Source organism: Anticarsia gemmatalis, chromosome 9 (assembly GCF_050436995.1).
Source record: "Anticarsia gemmatalis isolate Benzon Research Colony breed Stoneville strain chromosome 9, ilAntGemm2 primary, whole genome shotgun sequence".
Taxonomy (NCBI): domain Eukaryota; kingdom Metazoa; phylum Arthropoda; class Insecta; order Lepidoptera; family Erebidae; genus Anticarsia; species Anticarsia gemmatalis.
The window spans coordinates 2,670,999-2,689,594 of NC_134753.1; the positions used below are offsets into that span (position 1 = coordinate 2,670,999).

Consider the following 18,596-nt stretch of genomic DNA (forward strand, 5'->3'; position numbering starts at 1 on the left):
TTCCATTTACCGCTGAACAAGTTTTCATGAAATTCAGCTTAAGGAAAGTTGATAAATCCAATTAAAACAGGCTATATTTCATCGTACATGCGAATGCAACCGCGCAAGTTAACTAGTATAGAATAATCTTAAAGATTTTCTTCTAGTATGACTGAAAATCACAAAGTTGACTTTACCAATTGCCAAGGATCTTGAGATTTTATCCAATTTGCAAAAGTTCGCGCAAACGGAGATAAGTTGACACGTGCTTCGCTTCAACAAGCTTTTTCGCGTGACGACGAACAAGCAAGATTATATTACCGTCTAATATGTGAAAAAATCTTCCTAAAGCTATAAAGCTTTGTACATATAAAAGAATTCAATAGAAACAATGTAGTATGTATGTGTAGCGAGGATTTTGTTGATGTAACACAAAAAAGTTCATAAAAGTCACCCTTATCGCGTGTTTTGTACACATTTACGAGTGCAGTAATTGCCTTTATTCGCCGAATTTACAATGCCGGTGTTTTGTTCCACCTTTGGGAGTTGTATTATCTACCTAGCAAATAATAATAAACCTGTAATAACAGAGGTTTTCAAAATTAATATAACGAACAAATAATACTATCTTAACACCTTGTAAAATTACATTTCTCCTTTTATATTTACCTCAAATAAGCTTCGGAAGGACTTTACCTACATTAATTAATTTTGTGACAAATCAAAATATTATTAGAAAAGATTTTGAACATGAGTTTAATCAGACATGAGTTTAAACGGTAATGAATAGATAAACTACCGCTAAAAATACCTTAGCAACCGTGGGTTGATAATTTAATTTTAAACGTAAGTTAGTTTTTAGAGCATATTATGATGAAAAAGTATAAGTAATAAGTATAAAGTTTAAATTTTTTAACGACAATGTAGATCGATGACAAGTTACTCAACGAAACCTTACATTCCATGAGACACAAATACCTAAACAAATATTATTCCACCTAACCACCCTTATTTTCCAAAAACAGCTTCAACATTAATCAATATAACGCTATCAGCGATTCACACATAACGATTCAGCGTTAAGTCAAAACGCTTGAAACAGCCATTGGCCATACTTGGGTACATAATAGCCAAGTGTTATTACCTGGTGGGGTTACAGGCCTGTAATGACAGGCTCTGGCACGATGCCAGTCGCGCCCGATATCGCTCACACTACTTACCTACTGCTATTTCTCCTCTGCAAGGGATTTTAGGACACTTTTTTGCTGGTTTTATTGATTTTGTGACTCTAAAATTGTACTGGTTTCACGACAATAATTTATGATGAAGTTCGCCTTTGTATAACTATGTTTGTGTAGTTGCAATTAGATAAACAAGTCCGAATATGAAATGATAATTAATTATTATTAAGGATAATGAGTTCCATGAAGGAAAATGTTAAAATAATATTTTCCCTAATCCATGTTATAAATAAATGTTCAGTTTGATAACAGTCATTGGAAATATCGATACCAAAGCTTTGTTTTATCGGAAAAATAAACGACTCTATTCATCATTGTATTTTATTATCAAATCACAACAATGTAACACTATCTATTCATCGGAACACTCGGGTGTTTGTGGAAAAAGTAATAAAGTATCTATTGTAGCAATAAGTCGTAAAATAGGGTGTAAAATTACGATATTTTATGCAGTAGAAGTACCGCGATAGCCACAAAACTATCGTGGAAGGTTTACGAGTGGCCGCTGTAAAAACAATTTTCTTTTACGGCAAACATACGCTGAAGTATTAAGAATTGAGTACCTACGTTCTGCTTCTTTATAGCGAAGTGCCGAAAAAATGGAAAACGATGCCGCCAAGTAAAAAAGATGAATAACGAACGTGCTACTAAAACTTTCCATTTTTGATATTTACTCTCATACTGTTGAAGCTTGATTTGCTGAAACGAAATCCTTTGTTTAGTTTTACACCATTCAGAACTAAACATGTTTATATTTCGCGACAGACTCAAAGTAATCTTGTCAGAAAACGGAAACGTTTGGGAGTTCTTTCTTCCAAATGTCTTATTATTTTCTTTACGTTTCCCGTCCTGGAATATTCCAATGGAACCATATTGTCGGTCTGATATTTGTCATACTGTCAGTGTGAGTTCAATCTATACAAAATTCCTCTATCGATCCTTTTTCATGGCACCTAGCCAGATTTTCGAAATTTAGCTTTTTGCTCCCTATTTTGTTTGCCTCCGTGTTATGTCTTTGATACTTGGTACCTATTCATCATCTTAGAAACATAGGTAGGCATTGTATATATGTATAACCTCTAGAACCATACGTATTTAATATATAAAGAGGCTTTTGTTCGATACGTTTGTTTAGATTAGGGAAGGCGTTGCGGAAATTCGTGATCTGAATATAATGTCTAATATCTATCCTACCTATCAAGTTTAAAACATATTTTGTTTCTTTTGATTTTTATATTAATGCGAGTTTATATGAAGACAAAGCTACATTTAGTAAATTATTATATAAATAAATTAATAATAATCAGTAGTTATTATGTACCTAATTGTTGAACATGACCTGTGAATTGAAGCAGACCGTGTAATGCCAATAACTTGTCACGGGTAGTTAACCCTCGTTCCAGTTGCCGTGTTTAGACAATAGCCTTGATAATCTTTTATCAATCATAATGATCCGTGATGGATTGGTGTTCCAAACTACGGATTATCAACAGTTTAAACATTATGTTGAACTGGGCTGGAAGGAATGGAACTACCGCAGCTAGCAGCTTGGTTGGTATTGTAGGCAAAGTTAAAACCTTGCTTATTCTTATAAGACAACCGTGCTGTTGTACGATATTCACAATTTACACGTATTAATTTTGTAAATGTCAAAATTGGTCTCCCCATTACGCTTTTTGGGCTGTAACAGGTTGACAGAGTTTAATGGAAATTAGCATAGTGACAGCTATCGCACAATCGCAGGCTACTTTTTGAAAAATCATATTTTATGTTCCCAAATTACATGTTTGTAATAGGTAGGTATATAATTTTCTATTCTATTGAACATATTAACAAATTAACGAAATTATCCCTAGCACTTGGTAATAGATGGCATGTGACTTCGCCACCCATTACCCTGACGAAATCCTTTAATCACCTCTTACGGCACCCACTGAAAGTAATTAGTGGGTCGTAAATTATTCCTAACGAGTATAGCCTTTCCCATATAGATAGGGAGATCGATGTCATCCTACTTGATGGCTTTCTAACCCTTTAACCCAGCTTTGGGGAAAGACTAATGCTTTAAGAATAGCTTTTATATTTATTACTCGAGTGACAAAAAAGAAAGTCATGTTAGTTACACTATTTATAATTCAAGAACAGCTGCACCTGCTGAAAATTGTTGCAGACACATAAGACGAACATGGAACTTTACGGAACTTTTTATCCTGATCGACCGCATGTGTGCCTGATGGAAGAACAAAACATGGAAACAACAACACCAAGTAAACATGATCTCCTGGTAGATGTGGATCTATTTTTCGATCCGAATTAAGGCCAATACTTTAAAAACGGTTCGACCAAATCGACCTATTGCTTTTGTGAAATTATATAAAAGACATGGGAAAGGATTTTATGGAGAAAAAAAGTGTGAGCGGAGCTGTGCGGGTCAGCTAGTATCTAATAAAATGTCTTTCTCTTATCCTATATACGGCAGAGTCAGCACAATATGCTCTCTTCTTCCGCTTAACTATCTGTAAACTCTGTTTTAACATTGATTTTTACGAAATACTCCACTCCCACTCCATTATTAAATCTCCCTATTCTAACAGATTACAAGGTGAAATTAAAACCAAAAGAACATCGTGATGAATCAATAACATTGTTTATATGAACCTTTATATCCTTCATAGGTGTCCGTAATAGGTAGCGTGCTTTGTAACCATACTAATGAAAATTAGCACCAACTATAGCACTAATGATAAAGTCACGAACATCAGCAATTAGGCAAATGGGTACTGAAAAGATGGAACATCATAGTAAAGAGAAAATTATTTCTTCAATGCAGAAACGAACCAGACTTTTTAAACAAATGAAGTAAGTAGTTTAAGTTCAGTCGGTCTCCGCAAGCCTTAGTTTCTATAGGCTATCTTTTACGTATTCCAATGACCTACAAATCATATGCAGTAAATAAAAAAGAGCTTCCGTTTTCCTCACGTTCTCGAATTAATAAAAAATACCATGAAACCTCATTATCATTGTATCAATATTAGTTTTTGTATAAAACCCTAAAACACTCACGTATGAACAAATACTTACCTAATTCGTTTCCCAAAAAACAATTTTGTCCTAAGTAAACCTTATCACTGAAATTAAAATGAAGTACCTACTGAAAATTCAAATCTCATATTGAAAAAAAACCAAGCCTACATAAATTTTAACGGCTTATTATTACGGTGGATACCTAATTGTGAATTTCCCTCCAACTTTTCCCTTAATTTCTGTTTAAATTGTTGAATAAAGCACTTTCAGAAGTATTTTCTAGAATTCCCCGGAACTTCAAAGTGGTAGTTAAGTAAAAAGTTGTCAACGCAGCTGCGGGCAACAGAGGGTCGTCCGAGGATACGTACCTATTTATCATTATGTGTGTTTCGTGTCCCTACCTGCCAGCATGCGGTCGGGCCTATTTTACTACTACAAACACAAACAATCTCAGAAAAACTCTAAATAAACGAAGTTTAAGTCACAAAAAGTATGTAAAGTGAATAGAAGTAGCGTGGGTGACAATTTACTATTTGTTTTCGAATTGAAAGACAACAACAGACCTTGACAGTTCGTAGCGCGCCGTGAGCGGCATCCTCTGCCCAGACCTTCACTCCGTCCTTCTCGTACTCCAAAGTCCAGCCTACTTCGGAAGCTAGGAGGCTCTTTAGTGCTTCAAAGTCCGAGTCATCGGCGACGCGCGCTTCGCCGCGCGCCCATCCCGCGCCTCCCATTCGAGCACGGACATCACAACGCGCTGCACACGGCAAACTGGCATCAGCAACTGCCCGCCACTCCGCGACAACCCGCCAGTCAATGCTAGGCGCATGCGCGGGACGCAGCACCGCCATTTTCATTTTAGCTCTTTTTTTAATTTTGATTGCTGGCAATTGGCTTTCTTTAATACGTCCTCCTGTCATTCCTGCCAGTGTCTACTTTCTTTGAGGCTTAGAGGTATTATGGTTGTCAGTTTGTTAAGTTGCGGTTTAAAACCACAGGACCGCACCGACAAGTTTCAGACTTTTAATAACGATAAAATGAACATCAGTTCCTTTATTCTTGGCTAATGTTATTATTTTACAAAGATGAACTTTGTTTGTAGGTAATCTCTAAAACTTTGATACCGATGCCATAAAAACACCAAGGAAACTTTTCCTAGCTTCTACTAAGCTTAATATTTACTTCACATATCTCGAAGTGTCTGGTATCTAATTATCCTTTAGCTCAATAACTTCTGAAATATATTGTCCCTTCTACACTAAGTCTCTCAATTACCTCCACCTGTTGGCTAGCAACCAAGCAACGACATAATGCGATCAGTAATCTCCTCCTTAAGTGGCAGGAACAGCTATAGAAGCGTCCCCGCATCGTTAATTATTCTATTGAAGAGATGCTTTTAATCAGTAACGATTAATGGGATTATACCACGGTTTATCACAGAGATTCTGCTCCCTCGGGAGTTGTGCTTGGGGTAAACATATCGAAGGTCACAGAATTTCCTTTAGTAAGGATATTAATATTATGATAGAAATTATGACAACCTCCTTGACGCAGTTATGAAAACGCTCATTGCAGTGCTGCCCTTGAGTGAGATACGAAACCCAATATTTGTGTGATTCACAAGAAAATAATTATCGCATTAATTTGTGTAAGTTTTACAACATCACGCTTGTTATACCCGAGGCTGCAAAACTGTAGTTGTATGAAATACACCAGCGTTTCGCAATTTACAATGTTTGGTCCCGTTTAATAGGGGTGAACCTATTGACGTATACCGGGCTCATTGCCAAACTCCGGGCTACTATAGAGCAATAAATCCTTCGGAATACTATTCTAATTTTAATCACAAAAGACTAATATAGCACTTAGACTGAATCGGGCTTATAAGCTTAAACAACTTTGACCACTAACCATACGATAAGAAGAACTGAATCGGGAATCGTACCCGAGACCTCATGATCAGTAAAATTAAAAAAGTTACCACAAATTATAACAGAGGACAACCCTAACAATTGAAGTCAGCAGATCTTAATGTAAGCTGCTCTCCATTCCTAGATTAATTCTTCTATCTAAGATCTTTAAAATAATAAAGACTAAAGAAATGCAAATCGAATTGGTTTTATTCAATTTCTACGGAACAGACATTGTCCATGTTAAGTAATTTAAAAAGAGAGGAAGAATAAAGATAGAGCTGAGAAGCATTACGTATCGATTATTGCCTTAGAAATTAAGTCTTCAGAATATGGAAACAACAGTTAGTATAAAATCAATGATTCAAATATGAGATGGTTAAAATGTTGTCATATTAAGTGACATGACCTTAGTTTTTACTGTGTCTTCCGAAGCATTGAGGCGTTTGGCGCTTATACCGTTAAGCGGTCATCCATCTATGGGTTGGCCGTGCCAAGGATTGCTGAACCAACTGGCGGCTAACCTACCGGTAAGTATGTATAGTGCAGGGGACAACAAGCTGGCTATAAGATTTAATTTTGATGATTATAATTATAAGAAAAATTAGAAAGGGCGACTCTACTTTCTTGACATTACATGTGTTTTTAAAGGAATAATAAACATTTGTACATTAAGTACAAAAGTTGTTTGGTTTGGTAAATTTTATTTGTTACACATACTAATGTCAGGTAGTGTAGTTTGGCATCGTTTCTCCCATCCGTGCCAGGCGAAAAACTTCTGACGCCTGTAGATTATCTTAGCGCAATTCGACGCCGCGGTAATGTCATCTGTGATCAAGTCTGAGAAACAAAGTAATTAAAGTTTATTCATGAAGCTAATTTAAAACGTTAGTTGGTTTTTTTCTTTTGTAATGATAATATAATAATGATAATGATGAATCAACATTGGTTCCGTCGTCATCAATTTTGACCAAAAGACATGCCCTAACTTATTGACCATTTAAACAAAAATAATATGTGATGAAAATGAAATGGTCGCTTAAATAACAATTACTTTTTCCGTTACTAATATACAGCGAACAACATAATTTATCTCGTGAAAACTTTAAACTGCTTCTTAGTCTCTTTTCCTTCGCTGAAAAAACACAACAGGCCGCTTTATTGTTAACATTATTCTACTTCGTAAAATACATACTACACAATATGCTGTATATAATTTCAAAGTCAATTCAATAGCTTATTTCAACAGTACTACGTACCGGCACAAGTAACTGTACAATCGTTCCCGGGCACAGTAGTATTACTGCACCACAATCCATCATTGATTTGAAACAGCCCGTAGTCCCTCGAGCCGTTCCTGTTCACTTTACCTATTACTTCTGTACGGCGACCACTCTCGTTTTCAATCAGACATACCCCTGAAATACAAACAAACCTTGTAGAAACTTAAGAGGTCTTGAAGAATGGACAGGTTCTTAAAGTCCTTAAAAAAGAGAGGGCTTAAGCCGCAGCCCTTCGCATTGACCAAGTGACAAGAAGAAGTCCTACCGTTATCTGAAGATCCCAATGTGATATAGCTATATTTCGAAATCAGTTTGAGAAGAGAAAGAGAGAGAGATATTGCATCAGATGAGATAGGAGATGATCAATACTAATTAATAAAAAGAGACAGGTATATTTTTATTAGACGACGAAAGGAGTCCTTATGACTTAAAGTTTCTTCTCATACATAACTAACTCATTTTTACAACTCTCTAATACTGACTACCAATAAGTCCGAATTAAACACCTAAGTAATAAAACTAACTCAAAAAGTCCCTATATTATGAGTTGTATCATTATTAAAATTGACGTTATATAATTATAATAACAACATCCGAATAAGTTATTCCCCGATATTCTTAACATATTTTTCCTCATGTCTTTGAAAGAGCAAATGACTCACACAAACAAATGATAATGAAGACATAATGAGAAGACTTCACTACATCTCTACAGCTACCTGAATTTGCAAACTCATTGTAGAAATAAACTATGCAAATATCTTAAATTGAGGTATTTAGTGACTTTCTACTACTCAAGTAAAAAAAAACATTCGCATTTACTTACATGTTAATTTAATTTGTATTTTACTTGATTATTAAACCAGTTTAACACTTTAAGAAGATAACCTATCACCTATTTATGTGACAGCAAATGTATGATCATTACGGTCGAAATTCCTAAAGATAACTATCTGGAACTATCTTAGAATAGTATCCTCCAAAAGTGATGATACTCAACCTATCTATCAACGCTAGTAAAAGTAAAGTAATAACTTACAGTCAGCCATTTTATCATCAGGAAATCCTTGTTTTCTCAATTCATAAACCAAATCACATCTCGTTTCAAAATATTTACCGTCACAATACACACAAAAAACAATGACTAACAATAATATTCTATTCATTATTGAAATAGTTTTTTTTTTACTTTATGAAAGAAGCCTTTATATCCCCGAAAATTTAGGAAAAGTTACGCTGCCTCAATGGAAAAAGGACGTAAAATTTACATAGAACTACATATATTATGCTTTTATCGCACTGCTCGATAAATATTGCTACTCTATTATGTTGACTACTAATGACTACTGTCTGTGCTACTGTTGTTTACAAGTCACAATTGAGACAATGAGATGAGTTTTTAAAGAGGTGTCCCTTTATATAAGAATCTTAAAAGTACTGATAATTAACTACTTGTTTGTAAGATCTTAAGACATCTTTTCACTTACCATAATTATGATATATTTAACCGTCTTCGGAAAAAGGAGTACCTCTCAACTCATAGACAACTTTCTTGGTTTCTTCTCCTACCCAAAAACGTCTGGCCCGATATAGAAAATTATTTTTCTATTTGAAATGCTTTATAGGAAAATCTGTTTAATTTCAACGCAATCAAAGGCTTGTCTTTTTCCTACTCTACTAAAACTGGCAATCGTTGACAAAACTTAGAAATTGTCTTTTATAATCTTCAAAGTTATATTTATAATTTTCCTACTCACTTATTCGTTTTCTGGGAGCTTTAAATTCGAAGCACCACTTAAGAACGCTAGTTTCAGAGGTCTGAGATTAACATTCCAGCCTTTGCTGTAATTAGGGTCTTTGTGAGAAAAGCTTTGCTGAAATAAATTGTATTTACAACTTAAGATTACGTCTCTATTTTCCCAATAAGATTTCTAAATCTGAGAATGAAAATGAAAAGATTTGCTACATATGTACATACGTCAGTTACTGATTAATCCTAAATCCTAAAACTTAATTTATGTCACTTCCCTCATTTCAAGTGAAGACCCTTGCCTAGCACTGTTAATTGATTAAATTTATTCATTTCAGTACCATAATTTCAGTATTTTCATGTAAACGGTCTCTAACAGAGAGAAACACATTGTTTTCTACAATTTTATATGCACGGGGATTCCCTGACGGCAACAGCGAAGTTAGAATTGACTTGCAAATGCAGCCTGTTTTGTATCTTGTAGACAACGATCACACAGCTCTTTGAAGTAGAACATTTATACATAATATCACGCCTGTTATACCTAAAGGTGTCAGCGGAGGTGTATGAAATACACTCAAATTTCGCCATTGACAATGTTGGCCTCGTGATATAGTAGGCGACCGAATGTCTATTTACCGGCCATTGTTAGGAAATATTCTAATAGAAATTAGAAACAGGAAAAAACGAATAACATCAGTTTTCATCCAGAAACCGTTTATAATATAGAGTTTATATACCTTATTAACTTTACATAGAGCACATTACTTAGGTTAAGTCATCTGCAAAATTTTCTCGAATCTCGAATATTTTATTTTTTTCTTCAACTTATTCCTTCTGAGATTAATACACTTTTTCAATAACAGGAAAACTCTCAACTAATTCGGTTCAAGTGATGACTAACCTAGCCGTCTGTTGTTTTTTCATAATGGCAGAGGTACGTCCCCGGTTGTTTGAAGTTTAATAGAAATTGTTAATTATCATCACGAACTCTTTGATGGTTATTTAATAACTTAATAATATAATAGTATTGAGACGCTACATGTTCTATGGTTAGTTTTTGTTAAATAAACGTAGATATTTTGCTATTTTTGTTGCAGAATGCTAATTAATCATACAAAAACTCGCATGGTTCGTTAAAGATTGTTACGTGTTAACGTAAACTTGGTATATTTTTATCTGCCAGTTTGGTTAACCGACCCTTATCCGTAGGCTTTGAAACAGTACATAGTAAGACTGGTTTCGATAATTCCTTAAAAATATGTATTTTTATCTTTTAAATTGCACAGGGTAGGAAAATTTTATAACTAAAAAAAACATATGTATGTTTACTTAAGAATGCACATTTACACTATCTTATAAAGCCAGTATCGTAATTGTGTATGCACGTGCAAATCATACACGTATATACATACTTTTATATTAAACCACAACAAACGCTTGACCTTAGATTACGGTAGAGTCCCGGTACTTAGTGGTACTATGACCCGTCTTCTGATAAACCTTATTATTGCAATACATAGTGTGAATTATAAACATTTGATATCTATAAAGTATTTCTTCGCTCTCCTGCGTTGCGTTTATCATTCAGGCAGGAAATATTATCAATGCGAACCTTCACAAAAAGTATACATGTCTATTTATGTAATGTTTCAGTAATTCTTACCAAGTCATATATTAAACAATCAATTAATTAAACGTTTGAAGTTTTACCAAACCTATACAAGCTCCCTATTAAACCTTTTAGCTTATCAACAAAATATATTATTATGATTAGATCAGATTATTACGGAACCAAAAACATAACCTAACAATAATCCTACTTATTTTAAGTTGAAGGAAGACGTCAACAGCACTCAAATAACATGTGAAAATAGGAAATATTTCTAAGAAAACACCACGGCAATATTGTTCAGCCTTCAGACGATTACTCGGCGTGATGGATTGACAGACAAAGGCGTGTATTATGACGGATTACTCAATTTATTTGCTCAAACCTTGTTTATTTAGAGCTACAGTTTTGGGGCTGATCTATTTTAGTTCGTAAGGACACTGTGAAGTCCATTTTATAAGACTGGTATCTACTTGGAAGCAGGGTTTGAAGTATGCATTTGACATATAAAAAGAAGTTTCTTACTGTTATATTAATATGGACATAAAAGATATAAGAAAACCGTTTAATATTATAGCTACTTTTAAAATATTTAGCTGTTTCTTGCTGCAAGACAAAATTTAGTTTTAATTACCTATGTAGCACATTTTTTAAGTTTCCCAAAAAAACTCATTAGGCAGCGGCCTGTGGAAATGTGCCAAGAAAAAATCTGTTGCATTAACCAAAAACTTAAGCTACGGGCTTCTACTTACACCTATTTAAGTTTATAAAGCGCAGGTGCACAGCATAGAGTTTCCAATGAAAAAAATAACAAAATTGTATGCTACGCGGCCGTAAATAGTATACACCGCGCTTAATGCAACAACGCAATTAAAAAGTTTGCTAATTTATGGCATCTTTTCGAGTCGTTTAAGTTAAATGGTAGGTATATTTTTCCTTGTTTCAGTTCTCTTATTCAGGAATTTTAAAAACAACGATTTTAATTTATTTAAATTTTAAAATTGATCGAATGATACAGTTTCTTTTTCAGAATGAGCGGATTGTCTAATTAACCATAGTGTCTACGGACAATAACAGCAATATCTGAGACAATTTTTATTAACATTACCTTTTAAATGAAATAATTTACTAATTATGATGTCATTTATTATATTATTGTTACCAAAAACGACGCTATTTCCCCAAACCGCAACGATACAAAACACTTAATTATAAAATGGAATAACGAATTAATATACAAATTGTGGTTAGCCCGTTAACACGCAGTTAAGTAAGTATATCTAATTAAAATGCAATCCATACTAATATTATTAATGCGAAAGTATGTATACATGTCTGTCTGTTACATTTTCACGGCAAAACTGCTGAACCGACATCTATGAAAATGAATGATTGGGTTCTATAATTTTTATCAAACGTCTCTACAATGGTCCGAAGTAAAATTATGTGCCCGGCAGCAGACAGTAGGCCATTTTTAAACACCTCTGTCAATACTTCGTGTTAGTTTACATATTATATTATGTATTTACATGTATAGTAATTCACCTTGATAAATATTTGAAAACAGTTAATATGTAATATGTAATCATTGCTTAATGATACGGTCAGTTCAATTATTTGTATTGAATACTTATTTGCTTATTGTTGTGTAACTTAAGACCAAACACTCAACGTTATCGATAAAGTTCAGAGTATGATATGAATAAAATGCTGAAAATTCAAACACGATAATCACTCACCCTTAGCTAATATACCTAAATTAGTCCGCAAGTTGTAAGTTAAAATTCTTTGTAGACACTTATATTACACAAAGGAAGTACAAGATGCGGTGTTAATAAGCACTACCCAGCACTGCTAATTCTATTTAACTACTTATCTATCCATTTATCTAGCCATTGTCGAGTCGGCTTCCGCGTAAAGCATTTTTACTGATTGTGCTAAATAATAATAGAAAAAAAAATATTCCCTAGGTTTCACATTTTTATTCCCTAGCCTTTTATCGATAAGAAAACAAATTAAATGTAAGTGCACATATTTATGTAAATAAAAATAATATCATCTGAACAAACTGCTTGAAAACATGCGTCAATGACATCATGTGACCTCTATTGATAAAGAGGAATCCCCGCATCCCAGTCTGTACGTGCCTACAATAACCAATACACAAATACACACAGTTTGTAACCGGTCTCATATAAGTATAAATGCAGGAGGCTGCATAGCTCATACACAGTCCACACTCGGGAACAAGCACTTGTATTTAAAAAAAATATAACTTTTTTAATCTGTGGTAAAATGCAGAAGTTGACATTATTCCTGTTCGCTTTGGCGGCAATTTGCCTGCAATGCGATGCTAAATATTACGCAAATAGATGCGATTTGGTTCGCGATCTGAGAGCGCAAGGATTCCCCGAGGATAAAATGAGGGATTGTAAGTATATACCTGTTTAAATTTTAATTTATAGTTAGTGTCCAATTCGAAAGTTTATTCTATTTTTGCTATGACATTTACGACAGGCGTTTTCCAACAATTTGTTTCTTGTTCACTTACTTCACATAAAACTTAGTTAAATGTAGTAAAGTTAGTAAACTGCTAGCTTAGCTGTTAGCTTGGTTTTGACTCAACATCGAAATCAACCTAGTGTGTTCTCAAAGTTAACACGGCACCTTAAAATCGAAGAATCAAGAATACCCATTAATAGCGACATCTGTATGCCGTTAACAGAAAGTTACTACGAAGCTAGGTTTCAAACAAAAAACATTTATTAAGTACTTATGTACTAATTTCATTGTGAATGTTTTCAGGGGTATGCTTGGTTGAAAACGAGAGCGGCAGGAAGACCGACAAGATGGGCACCGTGAACAGGAACGGCTCGAGGGACTACGGCCTGTTCCAGATCAACGACAAGTATTGGTGCAGCAACACTTCCACCAGGGGCAAGGATTGCAATGTTACTTGCGCTGGTAAGTACAACAAACACATAGCTAACTTATAAACTACCAAACTAAGCAGAGCTTGTACTATGATAATCAAATAACTGATAAACATACTTATATACTTAAATAGATAAATTAAAAACCAGGCTCAGAACAAATAGTAGTGCTCATCACACAAAAATTGTTCCGGGCGGATTCGAACCCGCCACACGCAAATTATAAAATAATATAATTATAAATTTATAGCTTTACCATAAAAAAAATTCAAGGCACTCCGTAGAAAGTAAAAATTAGTTATAAGACAATGACAGACAAATAGTAATTAGGAGCGCGGGTGAAGGAACGTAAGGACGCAGTCGTTACAATTTCATCAAAGGCACATCTTTTTACTTACGTCTCTCGTTTATATCGTATCACAGTCGTGTAGTATGTTTTTAAATCCACAATGTCTAGCAGCATGGCGTAAACACTAACATTGATAACTTTTGATTTATTCCTTCACTCAATTTGATATTGTTGAGCAACTATGTTAATCTTACTAATAAAATTACATTTTTTTCCCAGAAATGCTCTTAGACGATATAACGAAGGCTTCGACTTGTGCTAAGAAGATCTACAAACGTCACAAGTTCCAGGCTTGGTACGGATGGCGCAACCACTGCCAGGGCAAGACCCTCCCCGACATCAGCAACTGCTAAACAACACCATTCCATAACGGCTTAAGTAACATCTCATTTTCTCATCGCAGTGCCGTTTTTCTTCTAAACATCTTCGTGACCGTCTATGCATAATATAATACTTAGTTATATACTTATATAACTATGTAAACGACTGATATTGTAATAATAAGGACCTATGCATTTAATAAAAACTATAAAATCTAAATACCTACGTTTTCTTTTAATCTAACTGTACCTGTAATTATTATTTTCTTTAAAGATAGACATCGACAAAGAGATAGACAAACTATCAGCGCCATCTAGTTCCAATAATTGAAATAGGTGGCGCTGATAGCAATTTAGGTAAAAAGGGAAAACAAAAATGGGCTTTATTGCAATACAATTAGTACAGTTTGTGATTACTAATACGTTTATTATTCATTATTTATAATTAACTTAATATACATTACTGTTCTAGGTTTACAATAATAACTTAAATATGTCTATTCCGTAGCTTTTCTTCTACTTTCTTCTCAGCCTCCACAGCTTTCTTCAATAACATGTCGTCAATGTTTTTCAACTGAAAAGCAATCCAAAACATTAAAATTAGAAATAATTTATAACAACAAAAAAAAAAGATTGAGCCATTGTATTCCTTATAGTTGAATCACTAAAGGCACAATTGTTTCAGTAATTTATACTAAAAAGAATAAACTGCGCTTTCTAATATAACTGATCCTAAAATGGCTAAATCAGAATGAAAGATTTGTGACTAAGAACATCTACTTCGTAAAACAGAATCTTTTCAAAAGCTACTACTATTTAAATACATACCTCAGTACAGAAGGTATTTTTGATAGCAGCCAGCTGCTCCAAGCCACTGGTCTTCTCAGCCTCGTATTTTGCAGTGAGCTCTTTTATTTCTTCTGTACGTTGTAGCGCCTTCTTGGACTTATCGCGAAGTTTCCTGTCTTTTTCTTCTGCTTCACGAAGAGAACTGAAGGTATAAAAGTAACATTTATAAGATTATTGCTAATGTAGTACTAATTCTTCAGAAATATAGCTATCATATTGCCAAGGAAATCTCTACTTTATTACAGATGGTTTAGTTAGATGGTGAGCTTTATCAATACAATGAGCACTATTTATTTTGTACTGAACATTATATATCTGTAAACAGTGTGATATAATATTGTTCTTACCTGTGTGCCACAGTTCTTTCCTGCTGTCTTTTAGCTTGGCTCTCGAGTCGTTTCTTAGCCGCATCCGCTCTGAAATGTAACATAATATACAATAAGTTTAATTATTATCTTAAATGCATATCTCTTAACTTTTTATTGCACTTTACTTCACTCTAAATTTCAATAATTTTTCTCCTTATAAACGTAATAATTTTCGTAACTTAGCCTTACCTAGCAACTTGTAACTCAGATAATTGAGCCTGTAGTTCACCCAGTTCTGTGTTTAGTACATCTAACTCTCCTTCCTTACTGTCCGATTCTAGGTCACCACTTTCGAAGTCCCTGAAAAAACAATATTTAAATTATATAAAAGTTATAAACATAGTTTAACTAACACACAGTTTGCTGACAAAAAATAATATTGTTTTGCATAGAGATATATTACAGCAGGAAAACAGACATAGCTGTGGTCAGTCAAACATAATAAAAAGAGGCCTTTGTTCTCCAGTCCCACTTGAGAAAAATTGACTGAATAAAAACAGGTAATAATAAATAAATTTCTTCATTTTTTTTATTTACTTATTGAGTGCCTGCATATACCTGACACAGAAAAACTACATTACGTGACTCATATTCACCATACTCACTTTAAACTTTCAGAAAGCTTCATAATCTCGTGCAGCAAGTTATTAGCTGTATCCAGATTAGGTTTGATAGTCTGCAAGTTCTTAAGACTGTTTTCCTTCTGCATGAGAGTGGCGCGTAATGAGTTGAGCTTCTCTTCCGCCTCCTGAACGTTTTGGGCCGCTTGTTCAGCTTGCGCTTTGATGTCTTCTGCGTCGTATACCCTGGAGACAATAAAGTAATGACGATCTTAGTAAAAGTCAAAGTACAATTTCGGTAGCACGATTATGAAATTAAGTGCTGTCCCACTTAGTCAGTATTCATGTGTCACAGTTTTGGATGATGTATCAAGTCAATGACTGAATGGTAAACTTTAATGTGTACTTTAGCAATATAAATATGTGTGTGCAAGTAAATATTTCAACACATGGAGATATGCAAAACACATCCATGTATATTTCAACAAATTAGAGTAAACATAACATTTATAATTGCTTCATGTTGCACTTATTTCCCTGTGATATACTTAAGCACTGATCAGTACAGTGCAGTGCAATTTGCACTCAAAAGGGTTGAAAAGGCAGTATATTCTATAATGCTTACCTCAAAGCTCTCTTCCTAGCCACCTCAGCTATCAAAGCATCTCTGTGACTCTTCTTCTGTTCAAGCAACATCTCAGTCTGTCTCATCTCCTTCTGTATAGCCTCCAACTCTTGTCTCTCTTCATCATGGACCTCCTTCTCTTGTTTCAAGTCTTCTTCATATTGTTTGATGTCATGCTCTAACTGTATATTTGAAATGATTATGTTAATAAATAGTAAATAGTAGCACTACTGTGCACATAATGTTGTAGTTAAGTTTAGATAAAACTGACAATAAATGAAAGGTGATAATATCTGTGAAGACCTTGCTTCATTTAAAAATACTTTATAAGAATGCCTAAGCATCTAAGATATTACATTGATAGGCCATCTTAAGAAAATATTGTAGAATTTCTACTTAGAGTCTACCTGAAATCTAATAGGGTACCTTATCCAATCTTTCAGCACGCTTTCCTTTCTCTTCAGCTTGTTCATTGAGCATTTCCAGTAGCCTGTTCTTTCTTTCTTCTAAAGCTTTAACCTGAAATGTAAAAGTTAATGATCAATAAAACTCAGGCTATTCTATACAAAATTTTGACTTTGCTTAGAGCAAAGACATTTAAGCTCAAAGGTAATCAAACAAATTTTAAAGAATCTTCTCCTTAACAATGAAAGACAAAATTTAAAACATTAATAAATTTTAATACCTCGTCAGTCCTAGCAAACAACTCCTCCTCATGCGGTGCAATATCCCTTAACCTTTCCTCATTAAACACCATCAAATTGAACAACAACAACAGTATAGAATGAGACGTAGTTGTCGTAGGTTGAAGGAAGTGGGTGACGGTAATGGTAGCATCTACTTGAGGCATTACAGAGACTAGATGGTTGATCACACGGGTCATATTGATGACCGGGAGCAGATCCCAGTAGTAAACTGTGTTTTCATTGCGGTTCTCTTCTGGCGGGGCCTGGAAATAGTGTACAGTTTATTGTACTAAAAATGTGTAGACTATAATAGGTACATTAATGAAGCAATAAAATAATTTATGTAAGCTATAATCCAAGAAGTTATAATGTGTGAATAGTAAAGTTACTGTTAAAATAGAATGTCTAGCAATACAACCATTTTATCAATGACTCTTCAAACATAGTTAAATGAAGTCTTCCAGTAAGCTTTTAATGCCTTCATTGCTTCAGGATGCTGCTTCAGGCTATGGTAAACACTGCTAGATAGTTTTAAAAGATGAAAATTCTACTTTACAATGTTGAATGGGACTGTGAATTGGTTAAACGGCTAACTGAATGACTAAATTAGACGATAAACACACACTTTAATGTACTAAACTCACAGCAAGCACGGCGTCTCTGTCAATGCCAAGTCTATCAAATACTTGGAACAAGGCTCCCATCACCGCATGAGGCTTCTTCAGATCGGCTGCAGTCAGCGGATAGTTAGGAAAGTCGCCATTCCAGTTGTTTATAAAGTTCTCTACAGTGAATGCTGGCTCTGAAATCATCAGAAACAGTCAAGTAAGTCTTACAACGAACAAAATCGTATAGTATTGCAGTCCATGTCAACTTTCGAAAGAATCTTGAACGAAATAAGTACTTACGGCGCTCCATGGTTATTTATTGCTGTTTATGTATTATGTATTAGGTTTATTTTATATTAAATACAAATGATTACAAGCGAAAGAGTCCTTTTACAAATTACGGTTTGACATTCAAATTCAATTCAAAACAAACGGATCCGTTGTCAAAACTTTAGGCACAGATACAAAATACTCCAAAATAAAAAGTTCAACAAAAACT

The 18,596-nt window shown here is 34.3% G+C and overlaps 4 protein-coding genes across 4 annotated transcripts in view; 1 reads left to right on the forward strand and 3 right to left on the reverse strand.

The window, feature by feature from the left end:
* Positions 1-5,286, reverse strand: part of LOC142975631 (START domain-containing protein 10-like) — a 63,089-nt gene extending 57,803 nt beyond the window's left edge. The window contains exon 1 of the mRNA XM_076118603.1: positions 4,808-5,286. Within this exon, the coding sequence (XP_075974718.1) occupies positions 4,808-5,164 (357 nt within the window). The 5' untranslated portion in view covers positions 5,165-5,286. The remainder of the gene's footprint in view (positions 1-4,807) is intronic.
* A 1,071-nt stretch (positions 5,287-6,357) lies between these two features.
* Positions 6,358-8,807, reverse strand: LOC142975682 (lysozyme-like). The gene is made up of 3 exons (XM_076118672.1): positions 8,477-8,807; positions 7,414-7,572; positions 6,358-6,994 (listed from the first exon to the last, which is right to left on the reverse strand). Exons 1-3 carry the CDS (start codon positions 8,601-8,603, stop codon positions 6,858-6,860), a joined length of 423 nt encoding a protein of 140 aa, XP_075974787.1. The 5' UTR covers positions 8,604-8,807; the 3' UTR covers positions 6,358-6,857.
* Positions 8,808-13,025: 4,218 nt separating this feature from the next.
* LOC142975629 (lysozyme) lies at positions 13,026-14,621 on the forward strand. Its single transcript, XM_076118600.1, has 3 exons — positions 13,026-13,230; positions 13,605-13,763; positions 14,301-14,621. Exons 1-3 carry the CDS (start codon positions 13,095-13,097, stop codon positions 14,432-14,434), a joined length of 429 nt encoding a protein of 142 aa, XP_075974715.1. The 5' UTR covers positions 13,026-13,094; the 3' UTR covers positions 14,435-14,621.
* A 181-nt stretch (positions 14,622-14,802) lies between these two features.
* On the reverse strand, positions 14,803-18,556 carry LOC142975681 (uncharacterized). Its single transcript, XM_076118670.1, has 10 exons — positions 18,398-18,556; positions 18,134-18,291; positions 17,489-17,752; positions 17,230-17,322; positions 16,804-16,985; positions 16,224-16,424; positions 15,808-15,918; positions 15,598-15,666; positions 15,230-15,392; positions 14,803-14,975 (listed from the first exon to the last, which is right to left on the reverse strand). Exons 1-10 carry the CDS (start codon positions 18,405-18,407, stop codon positions 14,889-14,891), a joined length of 1,338 nt encoding a protein of 445 aa, XP_075974785.1. The 5' UTR covers positions 18,408-18,556; the 3' UTR covers positions 14,803-14,888.
* Positions 18,557-18,596: the final 40 nt, after the last annotated feature.

Coding starts and splice junctions, on each gene's coding strand:
- LOC142975682 (XM_076118672.1), bottom strand. CDS start 8,603: ATGAATAGAATATTATTGTTAGTCATTGTTTTTTGTGTGTATTGTGAC. Junction 7,573..8,476: donor TGATGATAAAATGGCTGACT/GTAAGTTATTAC, acceptor TTTGTATTTCAG/GGGTATGTCTGATTGAAAAC. Junction 6,995..7,413: donor TTGTACAGTTACTTGTGCCG/GTACGTAGTACT, acceptor TTTGTTTCTCAG/ACTTGATCACAGATGACATT.
- LOC142975629 (XM_076118600.1), top strand. CDS start 13,095: ATGCAGAAGTTGACATTATTCCTGTTCGCTTTGGCGGCAATTTGCCTG. Junction 13,231..13,604: donor CGAGGATAAAATGAGGGATT/GTAAGTATATAC, acceptor GAATGTTTTCAG/GGGTATGCTTGGTTGAAAAC. Junction 13,764..14,300: donor TTGCAATGTTACTTGCGCTG/GTAAGTACAACA, acceptor TTTTTTTCCCAG/AAATGCTCTTAGACGATATA.
- LOC142975681 (XM_076118670.1), bottom strand. Junction 17,753..18,133: donor ACAGAGACGCCGTGCTTGCT/GTGAGTTTAGTA, acceptor CACTATTTCCAG/GCCCCGCCAGAAGAGAACCG. Junction 15,393..15,597: donor GAAAGAACTGTGGCACACAG/GTAAGAACAATA, acceptor TTATACCTTCAG/TTCTCTTCGTGAAGCAGAAG.